The sequence below is a fragment of the Phoenix dactylifera genome, chromosome 12 (genome assembly GCF_009389715.1).
Source record: "Phoenix dactylifera cultivar Barhee BC4 chromosome 12, palm_55x_up_171113_PBpolish2nd_filt_p, whole genome shotgun sequence".
NCBI lineage: Eukaryota > Viridiplantae > Streptophyta > Magnoliopsida > Arecales > Arecaceae > Phoenix > Phoenix dactylifera.
In genome coordinates, this window is record NC_052403.1 from 240,871 (window position 1) to 254,892 (window position 14,022).

Genomic DNA, 14,022 nt, shown 5'->3' on the forward strand with positions numbered 1-14,022 from the left:
AAAACCAAGCACTAATATTGTATAATATTAATATAATATTATTATAATATAGTAATATAATATTATATACTATATTATAATAATATAATATTGATATTATATAATATAATATATCAATATGATAATATTATATTATATTATATTTATAGTATAATATAATAATAAAAATATAAAAAATTATAGTTATTAGCATAAATTAATTTTTCGTCCTTTCGATGACTTGGCAACCGAAATTATTGTTTCCTGTAATATAATATTTTATTATAAGTATTTTGATCGGAAAAAAATATAAATCAAAACAGTTTTTTTTGGTGTATGCTAAAGTATTTTTCTGAATAAGCCATATTTTAAATTTTTTTAAAAAAAATTATTTTTTTTGCAAAATTAAAATATTTTTTTAATTTTTTACCAAATATTTTTATTTTATTTAAAAATACTTTTTAAGGATCGCACTCGAAGTGGAATAATGGTACACGGACCCGGGCGGTGCGCTCCCAATCTTTCCGCGTCTTTTTTAGATCCTCTCTCTCTCGCTCCCTTCCTTTCCATCTCCGCCTCTCTTTTCGCCCTCTCGTCTTTCTTCTTCCATCCATCACACCGATGCCCCTTCTTTCTCGCAGCAGCGCCGGTCTCGGTTTCAATGACTCCGCCTCTCTCTCCCAGCCCTGCAGCCACAGCACTCGAAACCCACTCTCTGCTCCCGGTAAACTTATTTTTCTTTGTGTTCTGGGATTCTTCTTGTCTGAATCGTTTTCTTCGATTGCTTCTTGATTAGGGTTTCGAGGCCGAAGGACTAACTCGAAGATTTCCTTTCGAGATCTGTCTTCCATTGTGTTGGTTGTTCTTGTTCTCGACAAGAAATATGAGAATACAAGGCAAGATTGCTTATGGTAATACTGATGGGCTGTGTTCGCTACTGTTTCTCATGACATCGCCCAAGTTTGCACGGTGTTTCAAGTTAAGTGAGTAGTGCGGGAAGTTTTTTTTTTTTTTTTTTTTGATCGTTCATAAAAACGTTCGTAACCACAATCTTGATCGACTTCATTTTCTATTCCAATCTTCATACGTTTTCCCATAGATTTTTTCTTTTGGATTGATCATAACGACATTCATAACCCTCCCTATGTATATCTTTTTTTCCTTTTTTTGTTATGTTCTTGAATTCTCCAAAAGTTTGTGCTATTTCTTGATTACACTCTTTGATTGAAAATTTTGAGTTCTGTCTTTCATTAGCGTAATGCTGATGGGCTATGTTTTCTACTAGTTTTCATGACGTCATCGAGAAAGATTGCACGGTGTATCAAATAAAAGACTGTGTAATTGGATTATATTTCTGATTTGGACATTTCATTGGGATTTATCATAAACATGTTCATAACTACAATCTATATCGACTCCATTTTCCATTCTAATCTTTTAAAGTGTTTCACTTTTAATCTACATTACTCTTTAATAAGCCTTCCTTCCTTATTAGGGCCATCTTTGATCTTTCTAGTGAACCGATAGATCTGTGCAAGATATTATTTTTCCCTCCCATGAGATTGGCAAAAATATCCATTACCAATAAGAAACTAGGATGTAGTTCTTGTCCATAATGGCACATACTCCTCTATTGACAGTATAAACTATTCCAAACAGCTATTACAAATTGGGTCTAAGTATATGGTGCCAGGGAAATAAGGTTTAGGATTATTTATATAGCTTTAAAGCACATTCCCATTAGCATCCAATGAAGGTAAATGCCTTTAATGATTAGCCGAACAGACAGTAAATTTAGAGTAAAAGGGATTCATATGAAAAAGAGAGAAACGGAGAGTTCTGCACCGCATCATAGATGCGGTTACTTCATGACTGATTGCATACACTAGTTCTTCCCAACCAATACAACCATACAACAACACAGCCAAAGAAAATGATATGCAAGCTGTATTGTGGCTAAGATAATCTTGCTTGTCTGCATACGTTACTGCCACTGGTGATTAAATGTTTTCCTGATAGTTTGGCTTTCTAAAATTAGCTATAGCAGAGAAATTTTGAGTATTTCTTAGAGCTTTTCTATTTCACTTTTTTCTGGACTGCGATTTATTTTTACCCGGCATTCCAAATTCTAAGAATGGCAACAAACTGAGAAATTCAAAACTCCTTGTTTCTTTGTAAAGACAATGCAGTTTAAGGAGGAACTACCTGCTTTATAAGCCAAAATTTTAAGAAAAATTAAAAAATCTTAGCAGGTCCTTATGATCACACAACATTTTGCATTGTCTCCCTTCACTCTTTAATAAAATTTATGGTTTTCTCATTTACGCTACCAATCTCATTTACGCTACCAGGGCAAACTGTTCCACGTACAGAAAATCTTGCTTCATGAAGTGGCTTTGCAAGATTTTCAAGGGGGCAAGTCATGCAGCACGGAATGGATGGTGTCCACAAATTGTGAGGGAGCCAGCTAATGGATTCACATTCTTTGCCTTTACTTCGGAGTTTCTATTTAGACTGTCCCAAGGTATTCCATACCATTATATCACATGAATAAGCATTAGCTGGGTTTTGAAACCAGTAGTATATTGATTAACTAACTGCTGTGATTTAATAACATGCCAATATAGTATATGTGGTTAAACTGCATATTTCCTTTCTTTCATTTTATTGCATGAAATTGTTTTGTGTAACATATGTCAGGATGTTCAACCTAAGGCTGAGAATGAGGAATTGGATCATGCAATTGCACTTTCGTTTGCAGAGGATGCCAAGAAACGGAATGATAAGTTCTTACACACCCCCCACCCCCCCAAAAAAAATAAAGAAAAAAAAGGAATGGTAAGTTAGATTGTTTGGTATTTAAATCGTGAGCTCGCCTAACATCACTCTTCTCCTCATAAAACTATTTGTATTAATTCAGCTTTCTCTTTCGCTATCAAAGATATAACTTGCATTTCAGAATCGATATAACAAACTGTGTACAATGGAATGGGAAATAATGATGAAGAACTTGCTAGAGCCCTGCAAGAGAGTTTGAACATGTCTTCCTTCATCCGTACACCCCTATCCAGTGTTTTAACAGGATATAGGTTCTTATCTGCAGTTCGTAGTTCATGCAATATCTTGCTAAAAGGCATTCAAAGTTACACCATGGCTTCAAAACCAGCAGAGTTTGTTGAGGTTGTAACCGGGAGATAGGGTGTGGCCATTAAAACTGCAGAACCTTCTGGTACCCATAATGCTGTTACTGTCATGCTTGTGGTCAGCCTATCTGTGAAACTGAGTGATCCATTTTTTATGATTAAAGAAATTTTGTTTAATCTTTGTTTCATTTTTGAAGAAGAAAAGAAATTCTACTGGCAAAGTGCCTATCTTCGAGTATTTTAGAGTTCAGGATATTTTAAATGTAGCAATTGTTTCAGTTTTCTTTGTCATTACACAAGCCATTCTATACGGAGTTGCATCATCCAAAATTTGATGTCTGCCATAACTTTGTAAGAACCTATGCTTCTTGTATATTTGCAAATAATCATTTATTATTAGATAATTTCGTTAGTGCTAGTATCTTGTTCCCTATGCTTGAATCAACTGGGCATAATTGAAACCAAAATTTATCATTGAAGTAGTGTATCTAGCATCAATCTTGCTACTTAATAAATATTATTTTAATTATTTGTTTATCAGATTTCATTGGGATCAACTCATTGCATAAACTCATCTCATTCTGGTTGCTTTATCTTTTGAATCATGGTGCCGTGCTGCTCGGTACTAGGCGTATCGTATCATACCGGAGGAAACTGGTACGAAACTTAACTTCAAGTCGGTACAAGCTCCGTACCCCCCCATACTGAAGTGTACCACCCATATTGAGGTGTATCAAGGCGTACCAAGATGCGTGTCGGCCCGTATCGAGGCATACCGACTTATATCGAGGCGTACCGAGATAAAAATAGCCATATAGCTATTTTGGTACAGAGGTGTACCATACTGAACCGAATTGATAAGATACCGGCACGGTAGCCAGTACCGAGATTGTGGGCCTTGTTCTGAATACTTTCTACTGCTCTTCATTAGTGACTTCCATAGATAATTTTCTATCAAGCCTTTGTGCTTATCCTATTTCTTCTGATAAATTGTCATGGGCTTTTGGCTGACCATGACATTATATGATGATTGTATATTGTAATTGGAGCAGTACTTAACATTTATGTGTAGATATTAGTTGTTAATGTCTTGATGCCAGCATGTAGCACCATTATCCCTGTGGTCTCTAGATTTGTAGACTACTTACCTACATTAATTCTACTCTACAATTTTCAAAGAAAGCAAACAATTGTACTATTTCCATTCTATTTGTTTCCTTGTTTGTAATATTTAGGTTCATCTGTTAGAGGGTATGGTTGGTTAATCTAAAACCATTTCACTGGACTTGCATTGGATGGGCCTCAGCAGTAAGTAAGACCATAAAAGCTAAAATGCAAACAGCTAATATTGTTTGCGCATGGCCCTACTTTTATGATATTATGGGAGTGATCCCCCTAAAATTTGCTGGTGAAACACTGCAAGAAGACATCTAATAATTGTTGGGAAAATTGATATTTGTATGTTAATATGTGTGTGTCACTTGGAAGGTTTTATTCCGTAGCTTCCGAAACAAGTTGCACATTTTTTCCCCTTTTGATTGGTTAAGGTTGGGTTCTCCTGCTTCCAATTTAAAGATAGCCAAGAAGAAAGCTATTACAGATATCAGTAATTGAAATCGTGAGCGTGAAAAACCATTCCCCATTTATTTTTCTTTTCACAGATTCCAACAAAGAGGACTGGTTTAGTTAAGTACACAGCTGACCCATATTGGTGGAAAAACATGACAAGGCATCTTGTTGTAGTTGCAAGCAAATGGAGGTATGGCATATCATTGTTTTAGTTGAAGTATTTATTTAGCTTGTTTTCCTTGCCTATAGGGTTCTGGGTGAATTTTTTGACCTTTTGCCAATTTCCTTTTTCTTAATTTTTATCAAAGTCAAGGGTTATAAAATACATTTCTTTAGGAGATGGGCGCAGCTTATGCCTAGAATGTTTGGATTCTGCTATCATGGATACTGGTGATTGTCGATCTCTATACCATTCTATTACAAACTATTATGAAGGAAGGAATATGAAAATAGATTAACAGATTCCAATGCTTTTGGTTGAAACCAAGCACTTCATAAAGGCATGGAAAGGGAAAAGGATGTCAGTTTTACTTCTAGGTGGTTTTAGGCCATGTTTGGGAATGCTTTTGGAGGGCCAAAGCTTTCTAGAGGACGAAAAGTATTTTCAAAAGATATGATGGTGTTCGGTTAAAAAAATGATAAATGCTTTATGGTTTTCCAAAAAGTTAAAAGATGTCTATTTCGAAGAAGCTCCATTTTGGAGCTTTTCCCCAAAAGCTCTACTTGGCTGATGTTGGTAAGCTATTTCTGGTTTAATGAACATATCACATAATTACATTATAATTATTTACTAATAATAGATATATTATATTATATTATTATATTTATTGTATTATAATAATATAATAATATATTACTATATCATATCATATTATATTATTATGCTATAAAATATTATATTATATTATATTACAAAAATATATAACATTATATTACATTATGATAATATTATACTATGTCATAATATTTTAATATGCAATAGTACATTACTATATTATATCATATTATATTATATTATTACACTATATTAAATACTATATTATATCATGTTATAATAACATTACACTATGTAATAATATTTTATTATGCAATAATATATAATATTGTTTTGTATTATAATATTGTATTACATTATATTACAATAATTTATTACATTATGATAATATTATACTTTGTAATAATATTTTGATATGGAATAATACGTTGCTATATCATATCATATTATTATATTATACTATGCAATATTATATTACATTGAATTATGATAATATTGTATTATAATAATATTGTATTATATTGTAATATTATATTATAGTATAGTATATTACAATAATATATTACATTCAGGGGCGGCCCAATACATTTGGAGGCCTAAGGCGGATTCAGTGAATGAGGCCTTTTTTTATAATAATAAAATTTTTTAATAAGTATAAAATACTTAGAAAAAGATATGAAAATAGATAGCCATCAAGTACATTATTTCAACAAAAATGCATGTATGCAACAAAGACAGATAAAAAGCCTTTTCAGTTTAATATAATTTTTGAATGAAAGCACGGAAAAGTAATCATGCTTAAGGAAGGGCCCATAAAACTGATTAAATAACTGAGATAATGCTTCACAGTACTGTTTACCATGTCAAGCAAGAGCAGAGTAGGAAAAGGTTATCCCCTGGCACTTCATGGTCAAGGTAAAGGAAAAAATTTGTCCAGGAAGGAACCTCTCTATGAGAGAAAGTAGGGGCATTATGGGAAATTCACTCCATCTAATTAATAAAAGTCCCATCCCACCATCTCCCCTTCAAGTGAGTACCCAAGCAGCCACTGCAACATCACAGCACAGCAGCCATTCAAGCCCGCCTCCCTCCTTTTCTTTCTCTACCCTCGAAGAAGTCCATCTCCAATCCCCCTATCTTTCTTCCTGATGGCCCAGCTGGATCAGGAGTAATGTGAGGGAAGGAAAACCAAGACCAAAACCAAAAAAGAGAAGGGATGAAAGATAAGAGTGGCTTCAGACGTGTATCAAGCCAACCAAATCCCTCCTCTCTCTTTCTCTCCACCCAAAACAAAACTATTGTCCCCAACTTCCCAAATTGCCCCTCTGCAGGCCAGGAAACTCTCCACCTCCCTTCCATCAAGGGGGAAGACTCGTAGCAGCTCCTGTTCCCGTTTTATATGGGGCCTTTGCTTCCTTTTGGTCAGCCTCCTGGAGGCCTTCCATTGGCCCGAGGCCTTAGGCGACCGCCTTGGTCGCCTAGGGCTCAGGCCGGCCCTGATTACATTACATTATATTATAATGATATTGTACTATTTAATAATATTTTGATATGTAATAATACATTAGCATATTATATATTATTATACTATACTGTACAATATTATGTAATGTCCTTTATTGTAATTGTCATATTAAAAGCACTTTCTCAGTTTAATTACCAAACAGATGTATAAGTTCTACAACACTTTAGAAATATAGTTACGAAACAGCAGATAGTTGTTTGCTAAAAGCTCTACTAGCAAGAGCTCTGCTACGAACAACAATCCCAAACAGGCCTTTAATGCTTAATCTTTAGAATATTCTTTGAAATTGTTATGTTATTAGGGTCATCATCACATGCTTGAGACTAGGAGCTTATGTCTTTCTGAGGAGCAGACAATTAGCAATGTAAAGAATTTCTGTCTTGCCATTTTTTATCACTTCTTATTCTCAGATATTCAGAAAGCTTATTTTTCTCTTGTTATTTTCCATATGTAGATACTTAAGGCCAACAGTTGTGGAAAATCAAATTTTGAGCATGAGAACTCATCCATAGAAGTTGACTCAGATGTGAAGTTACGACAGTTCTTGTTTTATATGGTCTTTCCAGGTCAGTTTCATTTTGATGCCATGTTATACTCCAGCATTTACATTTGTAAATGCACTGGTGCAATCTAATTATATTGATGTTATGAGTGTTGTGATCTAGTTTTCCTAACATGCTAATCTTCTGGTTTCAGCAATATGCATTTTATTAGTTCTGGGCTGATTTCTAGTTGCATTTTTCTTTAACTTTTTTATATAGTATATTCTTGGTCTGGGCAAGCATGTACTTAATTGGATGTAGTGTGCTAAATATGCTTTTGTGCATGGAGGAATCTACAATTTAAGTGTCTAAAGTGCAATTTGGGAAACTTGGGTTAGATCATATAGCTTTTGTTCATTCCAACCAATTGAGATTTTTTGAAATACTTAAAGCATGTTAACTGATAAAAGTTTATATTACAACAGGTAGATATGCTCAAGTGCATATGCACACATGTATGTGTGTGAACACACACACCCCTCTGTGTTGTTGTTATTAGGAAAGTAATACTATTTTTAATGCCATGAAAGCATATTTTGACTTTTGCATTAAGTAAAATTTTTCATAAAAAAGATTTAATTGAAGGTTCTGATGTGTCCACTTCTGTTGAACTATGAAAGAAACAAAATGGTTTTATCCTGCTCCGTGCAGCCACCAACATACTCATAGACCACAGGGGCCTGTACCCATGACTTGCAATAGTCTTCTATGGTCAGTTTTACCAGTAATTAATTATCTTTTGGTACTTATTAATGTAGGCTATTAACAGGTTCTATCCTTGCTCATGAATTGATGTACAAGCGTGTATGCCTCAAAGGTATATTGTGCTGCTTTTCGGATTCTCATTAGGGTACATCTTTTGTTGTGATATTGAGAAGGCTTATTATAAATTTTCTTTGAACCATAGCGCCTCCAATTACAAAATTTTGTTGCTTGTTTTGTAAATTAAGCTTTTGAGTGCACTTGTTACTGCTGATGTAATGATGTTTACTGGAGATTGCTATGATGCAGCTAGCAGAGTCAAAAGGAGCTCTTGCCCTGACTTTGTCCCTCATCTCATTACTTGTTCATATCTTTCAAGGTTTTGTTTGGTTGCTTGTCTACTGGGCTTTCAACCTACTAGGCTCAAGTCTTTTCCATGATCTGCTAGACTTGGTTGGAAGTTGTTCACTATGGGCCCAAAGCTGGACTATTAACTTAGATGAGCCTTATGTATGTCCAACCCCAATTTAAGCCTTCTTTCAATTGAGAAGTCATTCTTTGTTCAAACCCAAAATACATGAGCTGTTATAAAATAATTGGGTGTGACTGTATGTGATCATTATTTCTTTTGATTTTGCTTACAGATACTAGAAATGGTTGCTAATTCAAGGTTCGTCAAACCGGTACTGTGAACCATACCAATTCTACTACGGTCTATGTAGGAGGAGGAGAGGGAGGGAGAGAAAGAGAAGAGAGAGACTCACCACATGAGGGCTTCGATGGGGATGATTCATGAGAGCTTCAATAGAGACACGGAGAGGAGAGGGAGGGAGGGAAGGATTATGACCCCAAGCCTAGCGGGGAGAGAGAGGGAGACTTACCGATGATGGCTGGCATCAAAGAGAGGGGAGTGAGCGGCGTCCGGTGGTGTTGGTATCATCGAAGGCAGCATCTAGGGAGCGGGCAAATGAGAGAGAGAGCCTTGAAGGCTCTCGAACCATCAAACAAGTAAGGTGGGAGGGATTTTATATATGAACCGACCCGAGTAGCTGAAACATCTTGGGACAACATCAATAGGTTCGGTACGGGCTGAACTGCACGGTTCGGGTCGATTCGGCGATCAATGGTTACTACTGAGCTTTTTTTTAATGATCAGTTGCCCTAGAAATTAATAAGTTCAATAGAATTGTGTCATAAGTAATGAATGGCATGTGACCTGGGACCAAGTGCCACCAGAAGAGGAACGTAAGAATTGAGACTGTAATAAATAATACAGCTACTAGCATAAGGTTTAAGCAAAACCCTCCTTGAAGTTTGACCGAGATCGAGAGCTCATCGGGTTGCTCCAACCCAGAAACACCTCTTCATGTAGAATACGTGGTAGGAGAACCTTTTGTTGCTGTGTCCTTCAAAAGGGCCATTATTCGATGCCTAATAAGTTGGGAAACTACTTCTCCCTTGGCCACAAAAATCTAAAATAAAAGGGCCAGATGAGCCGTGACAGGGTTTGGCCAACCTGCACTTACCTTGTCAACGACCGTGTCATATTTTGGGTCAAAGTCTACCCAGTTGGGAATGGGCTGGATTGGGTCATCTGAACTTTATGGTCTAGTTAAATTGGGCCTACATGATATCCATATATCCGCATGCTTGCATGCATGTGTGCATCTGTAGGTGTGCAAATGTGGTGTGCATACATGTGGAAGGAGATTTTGTAGGTGTGCAAATGTGGTGTGCATACATGTGGATGGAGATTTTGTTAGGTAAAATATAATTCTCACAATTTAATATCAGGAAGTGTCTCGTTATTTCCCATGATATTGGCTTTTTTAGGTGCATCAATTGCTCATTTACATTAAAGTAGTACCCTTCTTTCTTTGCAAGTGATTGAGGGAAGGGTATGTAGGTCATTTGGTGGTGTCTGTAGAATTCTCTCTTCCATCCTGCTCATATCATGATTCCTTTTGTTCATTTGAACTGAATGGTTCAGGTCTTATTGTGAGGATTGGTTTTAACTTTGTTGTGTTTGCATTGGCTTGCAGGTAAACCGATCTGGTTGTAGCCCTACCTTAGTAGTAACTATATTCAGTACCATCCCTTATCACCCAGTTATCAACTATGCCACCTCTACGATATCTTTTGCAATATTTTATCCACTGGCATTGTCTTTCATGTTTTTGGCAGTTGTAGAGATGGAATTTTTTTTTTTTTATGAAGAACTTGTAGAGATGAAGTTAGCTCATGATTTTGACAAGATCCTTATATAAATGACATATACAAACAATAAACCATGTGTGAGCTCCATGTTTTCTACTTTGGCATTAGTTCCCGTCATAGCAAAGCCTTCTAGCTTATATTTAATCAAATTTTATCCAAGCCTTAGTTGGCTCTCTCTCCATGTACTTTCTTTTTGTTTTATTATTCTCTATTTTTCTGCTTCTTCAAGTATCAATAGGATACCGTAATCTTAGCCCTGAGGTGGAGGGATGTATCTGCCAGGTGCTTTCCCATATTTAGCTTGAATCTGAGGTTATGCCAGGGTCAAGGAACATGGCATCCTTATCAATGTTTGCTTCATCTTCATCCTCTTCATTTTCATCATCCAATGAGGCAGGAAAATCTAATCATGAGAAGAATCTTGGTGAGCTTTTCATGCATCAGATTGCTCATGACACTTCATCTGCCTGTGGTGAGGGTTTCAGAGCTGCTAATGCAGATGTAAATAGGTATGGGCTTTGACAGACCCTGGATCACATTTGCTGAACAGGAAACTTTTGGATGGAAAACCATTCCTTCTGTTATAAGGAGATACATTTCTTCAAAAATATATATTATGTCTTGATGATAAAATTGGTCATGAAAGTTTGGGTAAGCTTCCTAATTTTATTTGAGGTAAAGTAAGCAGTTTTATTGGATCAACATTCAGTAAAATCATTTCTTCATATTCCAATTGTATTATTTGTGAAAACAGTAGCAAATCTGTAGGAATCATCTGAGCTATATGGTAGTTGCAAGCCTTCATGGTAAGTTGGCACCTGCAGACTAAAAATTAGTCATAGTTACATAAAAGACCAGATACTTACATGAGGTACATAAGAAAGCGTACAGCAACACTCTTATGCATCACTATGTTAAGCCAACAGGCAATATGCTGAAACACACTTCAAAGTTACAATACCAGGTCCTTCACCAGTCATCTCTTCTAGTAAACTTGAGCTTGCCACCTATAATTTCTAGGAAGGTGGTTCAGGGTGCTGCTTGTTCCATGTCTGCAGATCTATTGTATGATGGCTTTCTGTGCCAGCTCCCTGGTAACAAGGGCCAGCTGGTTGCACCATTTTGTCTTTGCTGGAGCTGCTTTCAGGAGAGTCAGCTTGTTGTGTTTGTCTCCTTACACGGGCTTTTATCAGCTTCTCTGGAGGCATCAGATTATCATGTCCTTTCAACCCATCCAACAGCAACCCATGCCGACTCCAGAATGTTGAAGGAGATATTAGTAAGGAAAGGACTGCAAACAAAAGGAATGAACTGGAGAGTTTCATCCTAAACTTTGTAATTGAGGTTGTGAGGTTTGTTGAGGGTTGTGGGAATTAACATGGTCACCAATTTATAGTTCATTTCTTGGTTGAGCTTAGCATGCAGACCAAAAAGTACACAGTGAATGAACAGGTTACAAATGGTAAAAGATTTACAAAATGCTATTTTTTTTCTGCAGCAGTGTAGTCTTTATTGCTTTTTAAGTAAACTGTGCATAAGCAACAAGGAATCTGTGTGTACTTGGTGTTAAGTAACATGCCTGCTTCTTTACTAATCTTTGGTGGCATTAATTCTTGTCAATTCACCTTTTGTTGTTGATTTTTAACAGAAGGTATTTAAATGCTTAATCTTTAAGTTATTAGGTTACTTGTTACCACATTCACTACACCATGCCGGTCAATTCTTTGTTTCAGCCACATCATTTACTGTTGCATTATGAGCGTTTTAATTGATCTTTGAATGGTTTTAACCAATAATGTCAATCATGTTGGTAATGAATGATGATAATTTATATTGTTGAAGCTATTGGCTAATTCAGTTCCTTTAATTTTCTGTTAATAATTAATAATTGTTTCCTCAGAGAAAACTTATACTGGGAGATTCTTCGTTCATGCTCTCTAATCTGTTGCCCACCTGTAATCATTCTTGGTTCGTGCTGTCTAATCTGTTGTCCACCTGCAATCAGATCTGACAGCAAGGTGGATGCTGACATTGAGGTAATCTCTCAAATTCTTTTTGATGCCTTTACCTAGCATAAAATTGTATCATAAATTTCTCTGATTGCTCATCTTTTCTTTTTTTTGTTTGGGAGGGGGGCTGTGTTTCAGTAATGTTGACCTAATTATTGTACTTTAAAAAAACTAGCTAATTAATTCTTTCTCCCTCACTTTACTGCGTTCATTAGTGATTGTTCTATTAGTAATTTACACAATATGCTTGCTTCCAACCAGGAACATCAGATCTTGCTCTTTGCTTGAATCTGCTTGATATGCATGTCCGGAGCACTTAATCATTTCATCCTTATCTATTTATCTTCTTTAATCCCAATCTGGAGTCCTGTCAAACTTGTGATTGGTTGTAAATGCAAAAGTGGATGTTGGCCATTAGCATAAAGCTGAGATTTTAATCATGGTGCCAAGGTGTGCCCCCTTTTTTTTAGATGGTTGTGCCATTAATTTTGCACCAAATCATTGGACAAAACAGGGAATCAATGGTAAAGAGCGAATATTATCAAACTACATTGACATTTTCCATTTGAATAAGCAAGTAATTCCATTAAGTTTGATAGAAATTGGTTTAAGGTTGGATCATAACCATAGGTCCATTTGGCAATAGTTTCTGATTTTAGCTAACGGTCATGGTTTCTATATGACCTTGGCCTTTATCTCTTTATTCAATATACTGGTTGTAATTATAGATTGCACTCACATCTAAGGCTGAAGCTTGTGTAGGGTTATTTTGAGTTTTAATCTTGAAACTGGCACCGTGCCAGTCATCCTTTCAAGATGCATTATTCCAGTTGGTCTGACTACTGTTGTTTTAAGTAGCGGGACAACCTAAAGTTGCTTCCACCGGTATTATCGTGACCTTGCTCCAAAACTCATTTTTGTCACAACAATGGTCAGATGTTCAGCTAGTGTCATATCTTCAGCAACTTAATTTATTTTTACCAAAAAAACTACTTGGTGATTTATAGAAAAAATACAATCAAAATAATGAAAAAAAAAGAGGTGATTTAGTGCACAAGGCTCTGACCACTTCAAGATCTAGGAGTTTTACTCCTGCATCTGAGGCTATTTTTATGTTTTGAACCTGTGGCATCTAAGTTATCATGGATCAGCATTACCTTCTGAATCAAAAAACAGTTTGCATTTTCTTCTTACTGTAGTTCCTTCGCTGACCATTACCTGATGCCCTAGTTTTATTTGAATCAGGCAAATATATGTCAACTCTAGTTATGGTAGTGGACCTCTATATGAACCACCAATCAGTCAGCCTAACGCCTGTGATGACAAATCACTACATTGTTGGTTAAGCTGATTGAAGTCTGAAATGGAACTTAATAAGCCTGCTGAAACGCAATCAGTTAGGGCCTGTTGGCCACCATTGCCAATTCTGTGTTTTTGTTTATCTATAAATTAGTGAGATCTCCATGAAGATTGATGTGGAAGACAGCATTGCAATGTTTCTTTGATTCCATAGCCCCTGAAGACATAATTGAAAACAACATAAGGGTTTCATCATAATGGT

At 35.9% G+C, this 14,022-nt stretch overlaps 1 protein-coding gene across 31 annotated transcripts; it reads left to right on the forward strand.

Moving 5' to 3' along the window:
• The first annotated feature begins 484 nt into the window (after nt 1–484).
• LOC103713090 (protein DA1-like) lies at nt 485–14,013 on the forward strand. 31 transcript variants are annotated; one of them, XR_005514283.1, is made up of 8 exons: nt 486–957; nt 2,331–2,503; nt 2,680–4,881; nt 7,293–7,355; nt 7,446–7,557; nt 8,292–8,350; nt 12,353–12,488; nt 12,723–13,010. XR_005514283.1 is itself a non-coding variant. In XM_039132206.1 (7 exons), the coding sequence occupies exons 3-7, from the start codon at nt 4,876–4,878 to the stop codon at nt 12,391–12,393; spliced, it is 270 nt and encodes an 89-aa protein (XP_038988134.1). In that variant the 5' UTR covers nt 486–957; nt 2,331–2,503; nt 2,680–4,875; the 3' UTR covers nt 12,394–12,672. The 31 variants fall into 31 exon arrangements, 14 of the variants coding, with proteins under 14 accessions (XP_038988126.1, XP_038988127.1, XP_038988134.1 ...); XR_005514279.1 differs by lacking the exon at nt 12,723–13,010 and adding an exon at nt 10,735–10,961 and having other exon boundaries at nt 485–957; nt 7,293–7,557; nt 11,511–12,672; XR_005514280.1 differs by lacking the exon at nt 12,723–13,010 and adding an exon at nt 10,735–10,961 and having other exon boundaries at nt 485–957; nt 7,293–7,557; nt 12,353–12,672.
• The last annotated feature ends 9 nt before the right edge of the window (nt 14,014–14,022 follow it).